Raw genomic sequence first — 20,408 nt, 5'->3', positions numbered from 1 at the left:
ACTCAAGAAAACTAATGTTGGGAGCACCCTTAGCTCAGTTGGTAGGACGTCCCCCCATGGGCCTCGGCCAGCAGCGGACCCGGGTTCGAATCCAGCCCGTGGTCGTGCTCTGTATGTCACTCCCCTCTCTGCCCCATTTCAACTCTGTCTCTACACTATCAATAAAGCATAAAAATGCCAAGAAAATATCTTTAAAAAAAAACTATTGTTATTTTGTAGAAATATGTTGAGTATTAAGCAATTGCGTGAGTTTTAGGGTATTACAATGTCAGAAATGTGATTCTATTTATAAAATACATAATAATCACAAAAGAGTCCTTTTTTCTCACTTGAGCTCCTGCTCCGAAAACTCTCGCTGCACGACCCTGGTTGATAAGATAGTTAGTCTATCTACAAATACATGTTTGTGTTTATTTGGGGATGAGCGCAAACACATTGATACAAGTAAAGTATGAGTAACCTCCAGCCCATTGACTGGAGGTTTTCAGGGGCCAAGCCATTTGTGTGGGCAGGCCTGACTACAAACAAACTTTCCTACTTTCAAAAATGTGAACACTAGGCTACTATGAGTAGTAGGCCCCCACTATAAATAGGAACACTATAAGTAGTTTTTAAAAAAAAGGACTATTAAACGTTGACAGTGACATGTTCTGTCATGTTTTTCATTTTTAATCTGCCACCACATCCGCCCCGTCACTCAGCATTCAGTCGCGCGCGCCGCCTCGTCTCTATAAATTGTCAGCGCTGTGAACGCAGCTGCCAGTTGGCTAACGGGCACCGTCAGAAACCAAGAAAGTAGAGGCACACCACAAGCTTTTTTTTTTGTCGTCCGGGGGTTTTCTACACCTGGTACACGCTATTTACAAGCCTCAGCCGAGGAGGGGATACAACATAATCTTAAGGAACACGTTGAAACTAGGAGGTTTTATCTAAGGAGGAGTAAAACAGAAAAAACTGGATAACATCTCCAACTCCGGGGCATACGTAGCAAGCTAACCGCGCTAGCTCGACAATAAAAGGCCGTCGGCGTACTATTATTACCTTTATTTTTTATTAGTAAACATAAGCGAATATTTCTGGCATAATCGAAGTTTCCCATAAAGTTATTGGATCGGACGACGCTTCACGTTTAAGAGGACAACGTCGAGAGAGACAAGAGGATGGCTCTGAAAAGGATCCACAAGGTAAAGATAGTGGTTAGCTCGTTAGCTTAGCCTCCCTCAATGCTAACATAGAAACATGGCGGTGGGGGAACATGTTCACGAGAAAGTGATTTTGATTATTCGTGTGTGTACAGTAATTGATGGTAGTTTTATTTGATATTACACACGCGCATACACAGACTGGCTGGGTAACATTAGCAGTTTCGCTTATGTCAAATGTGCTCGTCCAAAGTGGATTGACTAGGGGGAAAAACGGGCCGCATGAATTGCTCAACACTTCATACCTTCACATGAACACACGTTTGATTGAGGGATTCCTACACAGATCCTCAGTGAAAGTCGTAAAAGGCATTTGAATAAAATAATCTATAATTCGGTCCTTAATAGGCGTTAAAATGAATTCAATCCATCTGTCAAAAGTCTTTGAAATGCTAAGGGTGTTAGATTTAATCAACAATTTACTTCCATTCTGACACTGCTCTTTGAAAACTAATTAATTAGTGTCTATAGTTTAAGTAAATAAGGCATGGCGTGATCCGATAGGTCACACAATGTGACATTTAGGTGACACTTGACTTTTAGTCGTGTTTTTAATGACTTGAAATAAAAAATAAAAATTATATTTTTAAACATTCGAATTGGCCCAAATAGGTCATGTTTTAAACTAAATTACCCCTTACCAAAAGTAATTGATGTTTTCCTATTTCTTCTGTAGTTGTGTTATTGTAAAATGGATCTATTGTGACTCCAAGTGGCATTAAAACGTGTTAAAGTCTTGACTCTAACTTGCCTTAATCTTGTAAGAAGAACCCTTTTTGAAATGCTGTTAATTGTCTGTACTAGGCCTTTTAATGGACCTTCACATTGATATTATGCTGTCTAGCCAAATGTTGAAACGTTTCATAACAGCGCTGGCGATACTCTAGTTTTACCAGAAGAAGAACCCATGACTCATATCATTCTGCTGGATCTGTGTTAGCCGGCCTGTCATAGCTGCGTTTCATGATACACTAACTTCCTTGGTATGTGATCCTATTTGTTCTGTGCTTGTGCTCATCACAGGGTGTGTTCTGGCAGTTAATGGAGGAAGTTGGCAGCAGTATTAGTGGAGCAGCGACGTAGAGTAGAGAAACACCTTTTCTTTTAATATGAAGTATTTCCTTTCGTCACTCAGCTGTTTTTCTGGAATCTTCTTACAAGGAAATCCATACACGTAACATGTGAAGTCAGTGTGTGTGTGGGACAGCCTGGGGTGGGGCAGGGCAGTGTGGCCTCCACCACCTCTGCTCTTAAAGTAGCTGTGCACCTAAAAATAACAGCACTGGCTAGTAGATTTATATACTTCTCCTGGCTCATCTTGCGTCTCACTATGGAGACATGACAAGGTGCCCACCCTACCCCCCACTGGGCCCGGAGCTGCTGGTGCATTAATCACACAGTCGAACTTGGGAAAAGGGCTGACGACACCGTTCAAGAGGGTGTTGTGAAAGAAATTGAAACGCACACAACCTCTCACGTGTCGCCTCCATTCCCCCACAGATAGCTAGCCCCCATGTTGACGTTGATTTTTAGATCCTGTCTCGTCCTTATTGTTTTGTCTACGGACATTACTGCGTGGTCTAATTGGTTGTTGTTCTGAACCTCTTTTCATTGCAGGAGCTTAGCGACCTCGCTCGTGACCCTCCAGCACAATGCTCCGCCGGTCCAGTGGGCGACGACAGTAAGTGGTGCAAAGTTTTCATTTTAAGGCTTGTTTAATTATCGACAAGTCTGCCATTTTTTTATTTTAGCTGATTATTTGGTCCCTGAAATACTTGAAGATAGTGACGCATACCCTATGATAGTTGAGTTTATTTTGCTCTATGTTGGAACTTTGAATTATTTTGTTAGGGGTGCCAGCCAGGTCTCTCTCCTCAATTAAGTAGTCAAGTTGGTTGTCATATTTTAAGTTAAGTGTTATTATATTACTCTTAAAATGTCCGCCCTTAAATTGACTGACCAGAAAAACCTAAAAATAACTCAAACAAAAGCAAAATATCCATTGCTGCAATTCCTCACAGACCACCAAGGTGACATCTTCAAATGTCTTATTTTGTGTTATCGATAGCCCAAAACCCCAAATGTTATATCAAATATTCAAATTTTAGTTGCTAGAAAGATGTGGCAATTCATTCCTAGAAAACTTACTATGAACGATTGATGGCTTTTACAGTTTGATTAAGAGTAGGCTCTATAAAGGGGTAAATGTGTTACTCCGAAAGCGTCGTAAGCAGTTTAGAATCCTTGTTTGTTGTTGTCCCATACCAGTGACCTTTTAAATGTGTCCTAACTTTTACTTTCTGTTCTCTGCAGTGTTTCACTGGCAAGCCACAATCATGGGACCTGTAAGTAGATACTTTATGACAAGATTGTTGCTCTCTCTTTTCTGCATGCATACAGCAGCCCAATGTTGTAATTTGGTTCACTGCGGCTGTGTTCCCATTTTGCTTATTTAAATGTATGACGGAGATAAAGTTTGAAATTTGACTTGATAATGAGAAGCTGTGAATAGGAAGTATTTTTTATATTATTCTTCTTCTGAAATATGTAAATGTCATTCTTGTTTTTTCCAGAGTGACAGTCCGTATCAGGGAGGTGTATTCTTCTTGACAATTCATTTCCCCACAGACTACCCCTTCAAACCACCCAAGGTAAGTTTAACCAAAGTTGAAACAAGGCCTTCTTGCTTTGTAAAATAATAGTCATTTGATTGTGTATAATCAAGCCAAACACCTGTATTATCAATCATACAACAAACACTGGTCTCATTTTTGACATTTAAATAGTACTACAGTATATATTTAGTTTTAGCAACTCAGGCCTTCACGTTTTGAAATGTTGTTCTGATATGTCTCTTTCTAAGAGTCAAAGGGGATGATAAAATTCCTCCTAAAGTGAGGTCAAGCCGACAGATTGGCATCGTCACGTCAACACATTTTATCCGTCAACAACCCTCGAGTAGTAATACCGGTCATACCAGACGTTGATAGTCGCGAGCATCAAACGTCACAGCCTGGTGTCAAAGAACATTTTATTGCATAACATCTGAAGCTGGTATGTCACTTCTAACTATACTTTTTTTTTTTTTTCTCTTTTTTTTTTCCAGGTTGCATTTACAACAAGAATTTACCACCCAAATATTAACAGTAACGGCAGTATCTGTCTGGATATTCTCAGATCACAGTGGTCTCCTGCACTTACTATTTCAAAAGGTAAAGTTGAAACGGACACGGAATGCTTGATGACAATCTTGACAAATACTAGGCGTCAACAGGAGTTTGTAATGTACAATACGTATGAAGTTATGTAACCTATTGTTAGTTGTATTAAGATAAGTAGTATTGGCACAACACTGGTACATTTATTTCTTAACTTGGTTAATAGAATCTGTCCTCTTTCATCTATTGTCAAATTCCTGTCCCAGAAATTAAGCCAATGTGACTTTCAGCCAAAAATCTGTTAAACTGAATTGTTTTTAAAAGTGCTCAGCTTACAAATTGGTTTATCACATGTACATATATTGTGTTTCTTTTTCTCGTAGTTCTTCTCTCCATTTGCTCACTCCTATGTGACCCAAACCCAGATGACCCGTTAGTGCCAGAGATCGCACGAGTCTACAAAACAGATACCTCCAAGTAAATACATTTACTTATCTATTATTGGAGTTCTTCCATTTGTTTTCTACATGTCAAATAACCAATATTCTCTTCCATTAAGAACAACACTCTGCAACATGCACTCAATGGCCAGTTTATTAGGTACACATAGCTCAAAGTAATGCTAATACAACAGTTCCTTAAGAGAAGTGTCAATTCCAATTGTTTGCACATTTCTAGGATGCATTTTCTGCTGTTTTTCACTTTTAATATAGAGAAAGGTGTTTGTTATTTGGCCTTCCCTTACTGATAGAAGGTGGACAAAATAATAGAAACTGTCAGCAGCATTATACACCCCCCCAAAATGCAGATTTGTAAAATGATCATAAAGTGGTATTGACACATCTGGAATAAGTTACAACGCTGAATATTATTGCCTACGTGAAGGATGGGATTCATTGCTGTATAAGTTGAAATGACTAACCCTTCAGTGTCCTAATTTCTTCTGACAATAATATATATATATTTTTTTCAGACCCTGTAAATATTTTAATATGGGCTTCTCCTAAAGAGTTGACAGACATTTTTTTAAGGGTTAAGCTAGGTGTACCTAATAAACTGGCGACTGACTGTATATTTTAGGCCAATTATCCACAGTGAGTGTGACATCAGATGCACAGTTAATTGAAATGAGGTTTGTCTAGTATGTAACCTAGTTTCACTCTGTCAGGTACAATAAACTAGCTACGGAGTGGACCACAAAGTATGCCATGCTTTAGGGTAAGGCCAAGAGGCAGCGCTGCATCTTGGCTGGTGTGTGTGTGTGTGTGTGTGTGGGATGTTCTGGTCTCATTGACATGACTGTGATTGTACTAATCTCTGGTTGGAGGAACTAGCTTACTCCATTGATACCCAGCCGATCATGAAGTCTGTTGCTGTAAATAAACAATTAGCCTTTGGTTTCCTGCCTACAGATAAACTGGTCTCTTTGGCAGCTGTTTGTCCGTGCTAATATATGATCCAGTAATAGTAATCACAAGTTTTCTGTTACATGAAAATATACTAAATAGAGCTGGGCAACAATATCGTCTGGAATTATAATCTATTTTTTTAATACCACATTAGATTGTTTGTTAATAAAAAATGTAAACAGAAATTATTTAAAATATGTTTTTATTTAAAAAATTATAACTCAAACATTCCCCAAAAGGAATGAAGTGCAAACCTAGATTTAACAGAACTAAACCTTTTTTTAAATAAGACCAAACGCATACGAATCCCCCTATTAGGATCAATAAAGTGCCAACCTAACTTTCACCAAAACAAGTGCCTCTTTCTTGTCGTATAGGATCTGCGTCTAACGTTACCTGCTTTGTACTGTTATGTCTCACCTTCTAGTTCGAATCGATTGATCCTTTTACTAAATAAAAAGTATGCATTCACACATGACGTAGCAAAATCCAAACAGGGGTTGGCTGAGGTCTTACACGCCCCAATACTTTTCCGTCGTGTACAAAACGTTCCCATTTCATTCCTTTTTAGTTTTATTGGATAATGAACATGTAGAGACTGGAGCTGGTGATCCATCAAAGTTAATAACGGGCTGCCTTACTGTTCGCACTTATTGTTGCCTCATAGGGGACCATTCTGAATGGGGCATACGAGGACATGCCAACAATTGGCTGCCAAAAAGAACTGTATTCATGAACATTAATCTCTGATCAGGATAATGCCAGTTTGGCTTTTTGTATCAGAAGGTTAATGTGTGAGCAGAAAAGTAGTGTTTTAAACAGTTTGGGCTGGCAGTTACATTACCATGCAACGATATTTCGTCATTAAAAAATCTCCAATGATTGACAAGTATTTGCAAGCTAATTTCCATAGTGTAGTGGAATAGCAAACAGCTGCTGCTTCCTAATAGGGAAAATAGTCAAAATGTGTGGTTTGAAAAGTAGCTAGAAGGTTATTCTAGTTGTTTGGTATTTATCAAATAATAGGTTGGTGCATTGATGCAGGTAGATCTTGATATATTTTATGTTCATGAGAAGACATTGAAATAAAACATGGAGCAGCAATTAAAATAATATAAATGTAAATATTAGTCTATATTATTTTGATATATGGAAATCCTGTCACAGTCAAAGGAGGTTCTTAACTTTGATATCTAAACACTTATGTCCAAAAAGTAGTATAGGTCCAGATATTTCTGTGCATGTAAATGTAGACACTAACTCCAGCATGAAAAGGTTTGTTCTTGCAACAACAACAAAAAAAGACGTAAATATTTGAGTTTCAAATATGAAAGTTCAGTTTGTACAAATTGTACGGTAAATATTGGGATATTGTGTTGACGCCATCTTGGTTTGCTAAGCAATGTGCTCAAAGTGCATGTTGCGTGATTTAATTCAGAATAAAGGTGAATCGTGTGAAACAATTTGTAATTTCCTTTTCTTTTTTTCATTCAAGAAATTTTAATGCGTCAGTCAGTTTTAGCTTTTAGCGTTAGACTTCCCTAGTAACCATGAAGGTACCGTCTGTGAAAATGTAATAAATATATGTGAATTATAAAGACTTCCCAAAGCTAATTTATCTCTCTCTCTCTGTAGGTACACCAGACTGGCAAAAGAATGGACAGGCAAATACGCGATGTGAGGTTCTCGTTTGGGAAGCTGGTGGAAAATGTCGTGGCTGGTTCAAACTAAAAGATTTCTGGGATTTTTTTTTTCACTTTTTTTTTTTCTTTGTTTCTTTTTTTGTTATTCAAAGCATTTTACTCCTTTTTTCCCACCTGTGCGCTCATAAGAAGATAGTGTTTTCTCTCTAGGACACGTGCCAGTTTCTGTGAAGTTTCTAAGAAAAGAAAATATGACAAAAAAAAATAACTTAACAAATCATCATGGTTTCTGAACACTCGGCTTGAGCATGCACCAGTAAGCATTTATTTTTTTTCAACCCCAAAATTTGGTGATGTTTTAGTCAGTCACTCTTAGCACACACTTAGTAGAATCTGATGCAACTGTTCTGCGGACACTGAACACTGTATCAACCCCATGAAGGTCCCGCTGGGTTTAACAGGCTGGATCCTGTGGAGTTGATATTAACTTCGTCGTGGACTGGATTTACTCAGAGCACTTGTGGAGAAAGCCTGTCTCTTGCCATACTTGTGTGTGTTTGTGTAAAATAAAACAATAATACTAATAATTGAATTTTAAAGTTTTTGGCAAAATTCTGCTGCGTTTTATTTTGAAAGTGGGGAAAAATCTGCAAAGGGTGTGTGGCGTGACAACGGTATGTTCTTCTGATCATTAGTATAGGAATCTATTACGAAAGGAGTGTATCTTATTCCACTATCAAAGTGTGTGTACAGAGAAGTATACAGCAGTATATATATCAATGTTAAGAAAAACAAAATATAAGGAACTTCAATGTTGTATTTTATGCATGTTAATAAAGGTAGACTATTATTATATCTGATATGTTTCTGCACATTAAGTGGATTGTAAGGCTGAACAGTTGGAAAACATTTGGTTCCCCTCCATAAAGGCTTTTTCGATTTTTTTTTTCTTTTCCATTATTTAGAAGCCAGTAGATGAGCTATTAGTTTTATGCCCACTCGAACACTGTCTTCTTGTAGCCCTTAAAATATTGATGCAAAGCTGATGGTTGAAATTCAACTCGTGGCTCTGTTTTCATTTTAGTTTTCCCCTCAATAAAGTTACTTAAACCATAAAATGAGTCACAATTGTGCCTTTTTTTGATTTTCATTCAAAGTGAGAATGTAAATGTGTTGGATACATTGTCATAAAGTCATATATTTAGTCTTGTGTAGATTTTGTATACCTGTTTTGTCCTTTGAAAACCTCTTGTGCCTGTAAAGCAACTGGGAAAGCATAATCAGCTGTCTAATTGATTAAATGTTTGTACTTGTAGAAAATTTAATTTCTCAACAATAAAGGCCAGTATACATATTGTATTTGCTCCTAAACTCATAAATAACTTCACAGATATTTGACTAATAAAAGTACAATTTCATTTTAAAAGTGTCTGTGACTTAAGAAAAAAACTAATGTGTGTAGTTATTGAATAAGAGTTTAAAAGTTCAACTCATATGATTTACTGATTTAAGTATTAGTTATAGTTGTTGGCAGGTGAAATATTAAACTTTTTCTTCCATGTAACATTTTCATAGGAGGATTTTTACTTTGTGGTATAAGTTATTTTATTTGAGTAGCCCATGGACCTATTATAAAGAGTAGCCTAGGTGTAGCTGATTAACACCATGTTTTCACATAATGTAAATATATTATATACAGACACTTATACAGATCATTTTAATTAAAAATTGTCCAAACTTAAAGATAAATATTTATTAAAACGTGTTTCCAGTTCCATAATTGCAACTCAAACTTTAAGAAAATATAAAAAGTAAAAATTCTAGTTTTTGTGTCAAAGTGTGTTTGGCACATGATCTCAGACAAATATTAAAACGATTAAAATATGTTCCTTTTCGCGCCAAGACGTGTCACTCGTGCAATCAGCTGACCTCCCTCACGTGACAATCAGGAAGTGCCCTTTCAGTAAACACCATGGACCTATAATGTAAACACAACTTTGCACACCCGAATAGTTAACTGTTTCAGGTTTAAAAGTGTATTCCCGTTATTTACAATGCTTTTAAAATAACACAAACCATGACTCCGGCTGGGAACAATAGTTTTCGTGTATTTGGTGTTTTTTTATGTCTGTTTTGGGGAGTTTTATCCGATTTTTCTGCGGTATCGGATTGGAAACTGAACTGTGGATGGAAACTGTCAAACGCCAACGGTTCAGTGTCGCTACCTGCTATTGTGCCCGGCTGTGTTCACTCCGCTCTACTTAAACAAGGATACATCCAGGTACTGATTATATAACTATTATCTTATGCTTTCAATGCATTTTTTAAAAACATTTTATTTGACCCATATGTGCTTTTAACGTTTGATTTACACACCAATAGTAACATATTTTCTTTAAGTTTTTTGTATTAATCTCTATTTGATATCTGAGTTTTTGTATATAGGCTTGTTCATAATTTGTAATGTATGCATTCAGGCTCTCTTACCAACCTCAGTGTGTTTTTGTAAGTTACATGTGTTTTTTTTCTTCATGTAGGCTAGTGTAGGCCTATGTGAATTACTGCAACACTATATCTATCTATCTATCTATCTATCTATCTATCTATCTATCTATCTATCTATCTATCTATCTATCTATCTATCTTTTAAAACTTCAATATCAACAGCAATAAAAACACATATAAGACTTTAAACACATTATTAAAAACCATAAACTAAGAGAAAAATTTAATGAAATTATATTGTAATTCCTGCCCAACTGAACTCCTTTTAATTTCTGTGTCAGGACCCGTATTTCAGGTTCAACGATGTGTCCTATCGATGGATTGCTCTCGACAACTGGACATACACAAACACATTTCCTTTGTCTGGCAATCTGAGGTCAGTATTAGGATTTTTTATCTTTTATTTTTTTAATTATTTTCAGTATCCTGTAATCTTTTCTGTTCCCTGCATTGACAGATCCAAACAGAAGGTGCAGCTTGTTTTTGACGGCGTCGACACCGTGGCAACTATCTATCTCAATGGAGTCGCTCTCGGGAAGACGGACAACATGTTTCGTAGATATGTGTGTTCACTGGAAAATAAGCACCTCAAGTCACATTGCACTGTATCAAAGCTATAGTGCGTAACTTTTTCATATAAATGAATGTCGGTTACATGTTCATCGCCAAATGAGTTGACGCAAAGTTGATCAAGCCTGTCAGCTCTGCAAAACTCTCTCTGTGTATTTTTTATGTATGGCAGCATTTACAAACTGTTGTCGCCCCCCTGACACTGGTGCAAGAGCTCAAGAAATGTTTCAGTTGTTGATTCTTCTGCTAAGAAAAAAACCTAGACTTACAGCATAAGGTTTAAAATCCATTCACTATCACCGAATGCCTACCTTTGGACTCGCAGACAGTGTTGTTGTTATTCCTCAGAATTCCTCATAGGGTCAACAGAAGTTACGCACTCTAGCTTTAACGATGTTCTACACAGTAATGCCTCATTTGTACCTTTTCTTTTTCCTTTCTTTTTCTGGTGTGCAGGAGTTTCCAGTCACAGATTTGCTGAAAGACGGTGATAATGTGTTGAACGTTAGCTTGTTTTCTCCGGTTCTTTACGCGTCCGAGCGGAGAGAAGCTCATTCCGCCTACAGAGTTCCTCCTGAATGTCCCCCTGACGTCCAGAAGGGAGAATGTCACGTCAATTTCATCAGAAAAGTATGTTTGTTTATCTGACCGAGTTTTATCTACCCTTAAAATACCTGAATCTGAGTCAGAATAGCAGTCTTCATAATTTTCTGATGTTTACATTATAATAAATATTAGGCAGGGAAAGGCAAGTTTATTTCTATAGTACAACTCAGACACAAGGCCATTCAAAGTGCTTTACATGGGGATAAAATACAGCAAGATTAGACATTATAAATTTGCATTTAAGAGATAGTAAAAACAAAGAAAATACATCAAGATTCAGGATAAGCTATTAAACATGTGTCTAATAATCTTATATGTAGGTCCGTGTGTATAGTCTTTGACACTTTTAGAATTTTCATTTTAACAGCACCCCTCTCTGTCACTGTGAAATGTGTTCCCCCTCCCTCTCTCTCTCTCTCTCTCTCTCTCTCTCTCTCTGTCTCTGTCTCTTAAGGAGCAGAGTTCTTTCAGTTGGGACTGGGGCCCGTCGCTCCCCACCATGGGACTGTGGAAGGAAGTGCGACTGGAGGCGTTTGACGTCGTACATTTCACCCAGCTTTCCTCTGTCGCTCTGTACAGTAAGTCCCAGAGAAAAAGCCTCATCAGCAACCTTTCTGTTAGTTAAAACGTTACGAATACTGTCATCAATCATAAGCAGGGACGTTTTGAGGCTTTAAGCTTTAAAAATAAAAAATGGAGCGACTCTTATATGACAGAAATCCTTAAAAACGTGTTCGTTATTTATTGATTGCATAAGAACAGTAGCTGAACAAGTGAATGAATTAACAGTACATTCTTTTGTTTTTGAAGCGTACACCCATTGATGTAAACAGGGTGGACAACAATATAGAAATACCCGTCAGTACAACGCAGATCAGCTCAAAAGCTCCAGAAACTGCATCCTACAAATCAACTCTCTAAAACAACAACATTATTACCATCATAAAGGGAGGAGTTTTGTAAGGATTTTTGTAGTAGAGGGCATAAGTTCTAGCTATGTGTACCTTAATCAACTAAGATATATACTGTTCCACATTTTGATACTGAGAAAAGTTTGACCAGAAATAATTACAAGTGTTTTTTTTTTTCAATTAATTATTTTTGCTAAAATGACTTTGCTTTACCCCACTTACATTACTTTACGAGGATTAATAACTTGTTTTTATTCATAATCTTCTATACTCTGTGTTTCTCTGTAGATTCCAGCCTGTCTCAGTGGAGAGTCCAGGTTGAGCTACTTGTCGATGCGGTTCAGACTACAAACTGCGTGATTGTTCTGTCCATACCTGGGCTGCCCTCACAGGAGGCGGAGTTCAACACAAAGTTTCTCCAAGGAAAGACCAGGAACACATTCACCTTACACATCAACACGGTAAGAGATCGACCAAACAAACTGTTATGTGATAAAAATTGAGATTTGTATATTTTTTAGGCTGATGTTAAAAAGCTCCTTTTCACAAATTTCTATAGTAGTACACAGACACGTTTTCCCTTATCTGTGCAGATATTTGGTACAGGAAGTTTAATGATGAAAAAGAAAAGAATCATATATTTTTACATTGATTGGACATTGAATTAAAAAAGATTTCTGGAGAGGACTGAGAATGAGTAAGCTAATAATGTCAATCCAAATGAAGATGTATTGAATGTGTTCTTCTTCTTCTTCCAGGACAGCCAGGTCAATCTGTGGTGGCCCAACGGACACGGCGACCGCCCCGGTTACCGTCTGGTTGTCAGAGCCAAACAGGATAAACGTTTGATCCTGAATACAGAGACTAAGGTCAGAGCTCACCGCCTGTCAACTATGACATCATTCTCATATTAAATTTAGGCTTTTTCCAAATGTTTTTATATTAATTTATTCACTGGTAGAATCAGATAAATAATTTTCTGACATAAATAGCTGAAAATATCTCCATTTTCACTCTGAAAAAAATAAAAAAATATTATGAGTCAGCCTGCACCGATGATTCTCTAATTAAATGACCTTTTGTTGTTGAGATGGTCACACGGAGATTCAACTGAATGATTTTAACTACAGTGCCGTTTTACCATTGAAGTTTAGATGTTTTTCTGTGAAACTTTGTTGTGGGGCTACAAATGTAAATGTACAGATAGCCAAATGAGAAGGATGATAAGTAGTATTACTGATTATATGGACCAGGAAAATCCTTATAAAAAGTGAAGACAAAAAAAAAGAAACTTTATATCATATTGTCTCCTGCAGGTGTATTTCCGCACAGTAGAACTCATCCAGGAGCCAGTCGTGGGCTCTCCAGGTTTGAGCTTTTATTTCCGAATCAACGGGAAACCAATCTTCCTCAAAGGCTCAAACTGGATCCCACCCCACTCCTTCCAGGACCAAGTCACTCCCGCTGTGTGAGTCTGGCTTGAATAGCAGCTTTTTACACTGTTGCTGTAGAGACTGCTGAGGGGAATACTGATGATCACTAATTATGAATATATTACAAAATAAACTGTTTCTCCCTTATGGGTCTTTGTACAGTTGGGTTTCTTTTAACTTGAATTCACGGGATTAGTCCTTTTTTCAATTTGCTTCAATTTACTTTTCACTTACTGTATCGGTGATTTTTTTTTTGATATTACAAGTGAAATACACATTATGTTGCTTTTTTTTAAACTTTTATTTTGAAGAGGCATTTTTTCCAGTGTACTTTTAATTTCTGAATACTGAAAAATCTGAAGCTCCCACAAATGTAAAAGAATACAGTAACAGTGTTTCAATGTAGCCACTGGTATCTGCAACATTCGAAAAAGAATTGTGAAGAGAATGTCTTAGTTATGTATTTTTCAGTTGTGTGAATACATCAAATCTGAACCTCCCTGCTGTGTGACTGTCCTTTAGTTTGAGGAACTTGTTGCAGTCGGCGGTGGATTCCAACATGAACGCGCTCAGAGTGTGGGGCGGAGGAGTGTACGAGCAGGATCTCTTCTACACCATCTGTGATGAGCTAGGAATCATGGTAACTACTGTCATCCTCTACTGATATCAATATTACTTGACATACAAAAAATGTAGAGAATACAATAACATTGTCATAAAGTAGGCGCACTGCTAACTATCAGCAATATTCAAACATAATAAACCCAAAATAATTTGGCTCACATTCACATTTTATGCCTCTGCGCCTGCGATAGCCAAAGGCCCTGGGCACAGAGGCATTGTATTTTGGGGTTGGTCGTCTGCCCGTCCGTCTGTCCGGGCCAAGTTTGCGCAAATGTCAACTCGCACTCAAGAACAAACTGATTGGGATTTTTGTCAAATTTAGCATAACCAAATCCAAATAAAAAAAAATCCAAATTTAGGGCTCCAGACTGTACTGATTATACTTGATAGGTTACACACAAATACTGTATATAAATAGGACTGTTTTAGAAATATATTTCTGTATGATTTAGACTGTGAAACATGAACACATTGTAGAACAGATGGATGCTCAATGTGTTAAGATATTTGTGTCTTTTAGGTTTGGCAGGACTTCATGTTTGCTTGTGCCATGTATCCCACTGAGGACGACTTCATACAGACAGTGAGAGAAGAGGTCATCCAACAGGTCAGCACTGGATTTATTTGTATTTATTCAATTGGTGTGAATGCTGAAATGCTGCATTTTTAGATAGTATTCATAACTTTAACAGAAGTCCATTCAGAAATCCATTCATTTACTTGGATTTGTTAAACCTCTCAACATTGGTTTAACTTTAGAAGGAAGGTCCTATGTCAATGTATGTATTGTTGTATGAACAACTATTATAATTTTTTTTTGTTTTTTTAAAATTGCATATTCTTCCCAAAATCAAAACACATTTAAATGACAAATTCCTTTCGATCTTGACATCCGCTGTGATTGTCTCTCCTTGGCCTGCAGTTTTAAAAATACTGACAAAAGGTTTTCCTAGAAATTTGTTATTGCATTGTTCTGATTTTAAATGTTTTCTCTCATCAGGTTCAGCGTTTAAAGTCTCACCCGTCCATCATCATTTGGAGCGGGAACAATGAAAACGAAGCCGCTCTGGCAACAGACTGGTTTGGCATCCCGGTTTCCCAGAGGCCCACATACCTGAAAGACTATGTCACTCTGTATGTGAAGAACATCAGGGCCATCGTTCAACAGGTGAGAGTCAAATCCTGTCTCATTTTTATGAAATAGAATGACGAATGTAAGCACCGGTTAATTTGAAGTTTTTTTGGCAATTTATCTGCCATAATATAAGTTAATCACGCTTGAAGCAACGTCTTTCATGAGGTCCAAAATGTACATTCAGGTATTTATTTTTTAATTAAACTTTTTTGCTGTTTGCGTCTGTATATTTCTCCTAAACAACCATCCTTTAACAGACGTTATTTCAGAATCTGTTTTTTTTTATCAATACTCTGGACCACAAATCAACTGGAACCTAAACTTCTAAAGGGACTGACATCAACTAAAATGTCCATTATCATCCTTAGTTCTCTTCTGAAGGTTATTACAGAAGGATTTGTTCATGTGTTGTTGATTGTCTGATTTATGATACATTTTGTTCTTAAAAAAAATGCCTGAAATGCTTTTTGAAGACCTGTTTTATGTGTTTTATAATCATATTTAAAAGTTCAAATAAAAGGCTCACTAACTCTCTACTTATCCCCCTTTAGGAGGACCAGAGTCGCCCGTTCCTGGTCTCCAGTCCGACTAACGGGGCAGAGTCAGAGCAGGAGGGCTGGGTGTCAGAGAACCCGTACGACCCTCACTACGGAGACACTCACTTCTACAGCTACACTCTGGACTGCTGGGACTGGAACACTTTCCCTCGCACGCGGTTCGCCTCAGAATACGGCTTCCAGTCCTGGCCGTCCTTCTCCACTCTGCAGACGGTGATTTAAATAAAAACTCCTCTTGCATTCATGTTTTTATTTGTATTTCAAATCTGAGCTCTACTCTAACAAAATCCCTGGAGAGCCTTTTTTTTTTTTTTATTATTTTTTTTATTGATTAAATTCCAAATATACAACTATAGTTGAATCTTGTAGATGCTTTTACTGTTTTAAACAACTAATGGGTAGTCTCTGACATTGTCCATCACACCCACAGAACTCAGGGTTTACTGAGTTTTTTTCATTCTTTTCAGAAAGTGTTGAAGGTGCTACGAGGAACTTTTAAATATTTCAGAAACTCATTTTTCCTCTGATGATCATAAATGACATGTTACAGCAAACGAGACCATCAGTGCAGAGAATGCTATTTTTATATAGTTTTTCTTTATGCCTTTCACGGGTCCCTCACCCTGGAATTATACCTGGTATAGTAAAAAACACTACCGTTTTTGCCCAAAGTGGGCGCTAGAATTAACAAAAAACTGAAAGTTCCTTGGAGCAAGTTTTAATATAAAGTTTCCATTTCCTTTGTGATGTTCCAGGTGTCTGTGGAAGAAGACTGGAGCTACAACAGTTCTTTCTCTTCCCATCGTCAGCACCATGGCAACGGGAACCAGCAGATGTTACAGCAGGCGGCTTTACACTACAACCTGCCAAACTCTACTGACCCTCTGAAAAGATTCACAGACACTCTCTACATCACCCAGGTAAAATCACACACACACACACGCACACACACACACACACACACACACACACACACACACACACACACACACACACACACACACACACACACACACACACACACACACACACACACACACACACACACACACACACACACACACACACACACACACACACACACACACACACACACACACACACACACACACACATTTTTTGTCTTTGTCTTCAATTATCTCAAAATTACTTTTATTCAATCCTCTGAACCTAAAATCTCAACTTGTAAAACACCGAAATCAACTAAAAGTTCCATTATCATTCTCAACACCATTGTCTTGGATTTGTTAATAAGTTTGTTGATTGTCTGATTTATGATCAATTTTGTTCTTCAAAAAACATTCGGAAACTGCTAATTTAAGACCTGTGTCTCGCCTTAGACACTGTTCTCATATAGTAAAGATCATATGTCATGTCTAGGTGATGCAGGCTCAGTGTGTGAAGGCTCAGACAGAGTTCTACCGGCGCAGTCAGAGTGAAATCATCGAGGGTAAAGGTCAGACTATGGGCGCTCTGTACTGGCAGCTCAATGACATCTGGCAGGCGCCCTCCTGGTCATCCATTGGTGAGTCAACGCACGCTCAGCAGAAACATATTTAGGTTCAACTTAAAGGTACAGCGTGTAACATGGGAGTATTTAGACCTTCAGAGAATTTCAGGAAGCTACAGTGGCCTTCAAGGACAATAAGCTAGTTACTAAAGCTGGCATCAACCACCACTGCATCAAGTCTTTATACAATATCAAGTGATGAGGTGAAGATGTTTTTAGTTATTTGTTCTATAGTACTTCTTCTTCGTACCACAACAGGTGCATTTCTTGATGATTTTCCATTTCTACCAAATCTCAAAACCCAATTCCTTTTACACACTGTACCTTTAACTCCACTCATTGAACAGTAAATGGGCATATATTCATTCTCAATATAAGTAATTTTGTTGTCTAATACATGTTTATATAATTTCTTTGGACTGTAGGTCACTGTCGCAAAATATATTAAAAAAAATAATAAAATAAATGCATAATTCCCTGTGTGTGTGCAGAGTTCGGTGGGAAGTGGAAGATGCTTCATTACTTTGCTCAGAGTTTCTTCTCTCCCGTTCTGCCCGTTGGGTTTGAGGATGATGAGACGTTCTTCATCTACGCCGTCTCCGACCTGAGCCAGGACCTGAAGCTCAGGGCTGTGGTGGGTTCACAGTGCAGGTTAACTCTGTCTTTACATTACATTCATTTTGCACTTCGCACTTAAGGCTAAATGACTTCAAATAAGTGTAATAATCAAAGACCAACAAATAGATGAAAGTGTGTTTAGTGCGACAGTTCAAGTTCTTTCACTTACTACTATGTGCAATAGAAACGGAATCAAAAAAATCAAGACAAAAACAGGGTTGCAATGCAGGTCATCCTTGTTTTAAAATCTTTGCCCAATAATTTCTAAAATTGTTTGTATCAAAAAAAAAATTAAAAATAAAAAGTATCTTGATGAAGTCCTTGCATCCCATTATTTCCCTAACTTGCAGCATAAAAAATATGCAATTGAATTAGCTAATTTAATTTAAATGTGTCATCAGTTTGATATTGATCTCATGTCTCTGTCTGTCGTCTAGGTAACTGTTTACTCCTGGTCCGATCTTGCTCCGGTGTGCACAGTGAAGTCAGAGCTGCTGCTTGTTGCTGGGGGCAGCGCGTCGGCCATCTTTAAAGAGCGTGTCCCCGCCCTGCTGGCAGGATGTGGTCACTGCACCCGCCTCACTTGTCTGCTCACCTTCCACGTGGAGGAGCAGACAGGGCAGCAGCAAGGTCCCACCAACCACCACTACCTCTGCTCCCCTAGAGACGCACAGGGCCTGCACACACCAAACATCACAGTAAGTCAATATGTTTAATTATTTTATTAGGAAATTCACATTACATCACTTCCACTGACAGTACCAAAAGGACATCGCAGTCAGTAACTCTCTTCTTTCAACATGAATATGATGATTCGTTAAAAATGCATGTCGTTGAAATGGTTTTCATACAACCCTGTACAAGTTTTTGCCACACCCACACATCTAACTTTTTAGGTTTTATTACTGGGTGTTCTTATATTGTCTGTCATGTGAAACTACACTAAACTCATTCTCCCTCTCGCTACAGGCCAAGGTCCAGGAGGATGGGTCTGGATACTCCATCACCCTGCTCTCTGCCTCTGTGGCTCCATTTGTTTGGCTGGATGTGGGAAAGGTCCCGGGGCGCTTCAGCTCCAACGGTTTCCTCATGCTTTCTCCAAACAGGACGGTCAGCTTCATCCCCTGGCGTCCCACCAGCGTCACAGAACTCTCCCAATCCCTCACAGTCACTTCTCTAACGGACGTATACTGACCTGGGACCAGCCAGCCTCCATGTTTGGGCTGTACTGTAAGTGGAAAGGCCACAAACTAAGGTCTTCCTGTTGGTCGTCTGCTAAGTGTATTTTTAAAGAGACACTGACTTTTTGGTCTTTGTGGAGATTTAAAGGACAGACTGATATTGAAAGATGGAAGATAATATTTTCCAAACTTGATTTGTTGCCAAATGAAGGAGGACATTTCTGTTTCCCCAGATGCTTTTTTGTTGTTTCTTATGGGAGCAAAAAAAGTATTTTAGACGATTGTGGGGCATTTACTGTAAATCCAGCAATGAAAATTAAAGAATGGCTCTTAACATCAATGTTCACATTTACTAGAAGGGGAACTGCGGGAGACATCAGAGCCCTTTTTAATATAAAGATTTTATTCGAACAAAACAAAATCAAATAAAACGTTGCTGTCTTGCAGCTTTGACTGAACGAACCAGAGGTGCACAATAATCACTGTCACATTCCTGCTATGTTTTGTTTAGTTTAGTTTAGAGATTGTTTTTTGGATATTGTGCCTTTTTATTAAATTGGAAACACAAGAAGAGAGAGACATGCAACACAGATTATTGGGGGAAATGAAACCGAGGACTAGGCCAAAATGTTTTGATATGTAACAAAAGCAGCTAAACTGATTTGAAGTCTGATCAGACCGTTTGCAGAGACATCATGTAACTTGACCTGGGTTCAGATTGACTGATGAATGTTTGTGTGCACTGAACCTTTTCCTTGTCTGCCTTTTTTGCACATCTTAAATAAAACTTGAACACTTTACAATATCTGTTCAGAATCATTCCTTTTTTTTACAACCCACACACAGCCACCATATTATAGAGATAACCCAGTGAATTAGCTTTTTTTGTTTTCACCTAGTAATTTCATACAATGAAATTTCTGCGCTTAATCCCTCCAAGATTATAACTAGTGCGCACAAGATATAAGAAAATATCATCTTTTGGGACTTCGGGGCCTCCGTACTTAATTTTGAAAATGAATGCAGCACTTGTGCGTGTACTGGAGTCAGATTGTATGGTTCCATTGATACATTTAGTTATGTACATACCAGTACATGATGTAAATACTTCTGGTGAAAACTCACTGCTGTCTGGTGTGCATTTACTGTCTAAGCCCACCTCCAAGAACCACCCATGTTGATGCACTTTTTGAATTTCAGGGAGGAGGCAGTTGAGCCCAAACTAGTGGGGGTCAAGTTACAGCTTTAATTTGAAAGTGTAGAGTAATTTTTTTGCTTTTTGTCCTGCAATGACGCCCCTCTGTCACTTGGTGGCGACATGGACCTTTAATCAACTAACCCACATG

General features: G+C 38.0%; 2 protein-coding genes across 3 annotated transcripts; both read left to right on the top strand.

Moving 5' to 3' along the window:
- Positions 1-773: 773 nt before the first annotated feature.
- Positions 774-8,806, top strand: LOC307262250 (ubiquitin-conjugating enzyme E2 D2-like). Its single transcript, XM_080043072.1, has 7 exons — positions 774-1,184; positions 2,820-2,883; positions 3,516-3,547; positions 3,776-3,853; positions 4,309-4,414; positions 4,744-4,837; positions 7,405-8,806. Exons 1-7 carry the CDS (start codon positions 1,161-1,163, stop codon positions 7,448-7,450), a joined length of 444 nt encoding a protein of 147 aa, XP_079899198.1. The 5' UTR covers positions 774-1,160; the 3' UTR covers positions 7,451-8,806.
- A 603-nt stretch (positions 8,807-9,409) lies between these two features.
- manba (mannosidase, beta A, lysosomal) lies at positions 9,410-19,805 on the top strand. 2 transcript variants are annotated; one of them, XM_080042823.1, is made up of 17 exons: positions 9,410-9,693; positions 10,199-10,293; positions 10,375-10,480; positions 10,944-11,117; positions 11,548-11,671; positions 12,293-12,465; positions 12,763-12,873; positions 13,321-13,472; positions 13,960-14,077; positions 14,582-14,668; positions 15,062-15,229; positions 15,748-15,966; positions 16,509-16,673; positions 17,134-17,278; positions 17,755-17,897; positions 18,319-18,579; positions 18,851-19,805. In XM_080042823.1, the coding sequence occupies exons 1-17, from the start codon at positions 9,490-9,492 to the stop codon at positions 19,073-19,075; spliced, it is 2,670 nt and encodes an 889-aa protein (XP_079898949.1). In that variant the 5' UTR covers positions 9,410-9,489; the 3' UTR covers positions 19,076-19,805. The 2 variants fall into 2 exon arrangements, with proteins under 2 accessions (XP_079898949.1, XP_079898948.1); XM_080042822.1 differs by having other exon boundaries at positions 10,199-10,480.
- The last annotated feature ends 603 nt before the right edge of the window (positions 19,806-20,408 follow it).

Source organism: Ammodytes marinus (assembly GCF_949987685.1).
Source record: "Ammodytes marinus genome assembly, chromosome: 15".
In the NCBI taxonomy this organism is placed as follows: Eukaryota; Metazoa; Chordata; class Actinopteri; order Uranoscopiformes; family Ammodytidae; genus Ammodytes; species Ammodytes marinus.
Note: the sequence above shows the minus strand (reverse complement) of the source record. Positions and strands in the feature narration are given on the sequence as shown.

Coding starts and splice junctions, on each gene's coding strand:
- manba (XM_080042822.1), top strand. CDS start 9,490: ATGACTCCGGCTGGGAACAATAGTTTTCGTGTATTTGGTGTTTTTTTA. Junction 11,118..11,547: donor ACGTCAATTTCATCAGAAAA/GTATGTTTGTTT, acceptor CTGTCTCTTAAG/GAGCAGAGTTCTTTCAGTTG. Junction 17,898..18,318: donor ACCTGAAGCTCAGGGCTGTG/GTGGGTTCACAG, acceptor TCTGTCGTCTAG/GTAACTGTTTACTCCTGGTC.
- LOC307262250 (XM_080043072.1), top strand. CDS start 1,161: ATGGCTCTGAAAAGGATCCACAAG. Junction 1,185..2,819: donor CTCTGAAAAGGATCCACAAG/GTAAAGATAGTG, acceptor TTTTCATTGCAG/GAGCTTAGCGACCTCGCTCG. Junction 4,415..4,743: donor TGCACTTACTATTTCAAAAG/GTAAAGTTGAAA, acceptor TTTTTCTCGTAG/TTCTTCTCTCCATTTGCTCA.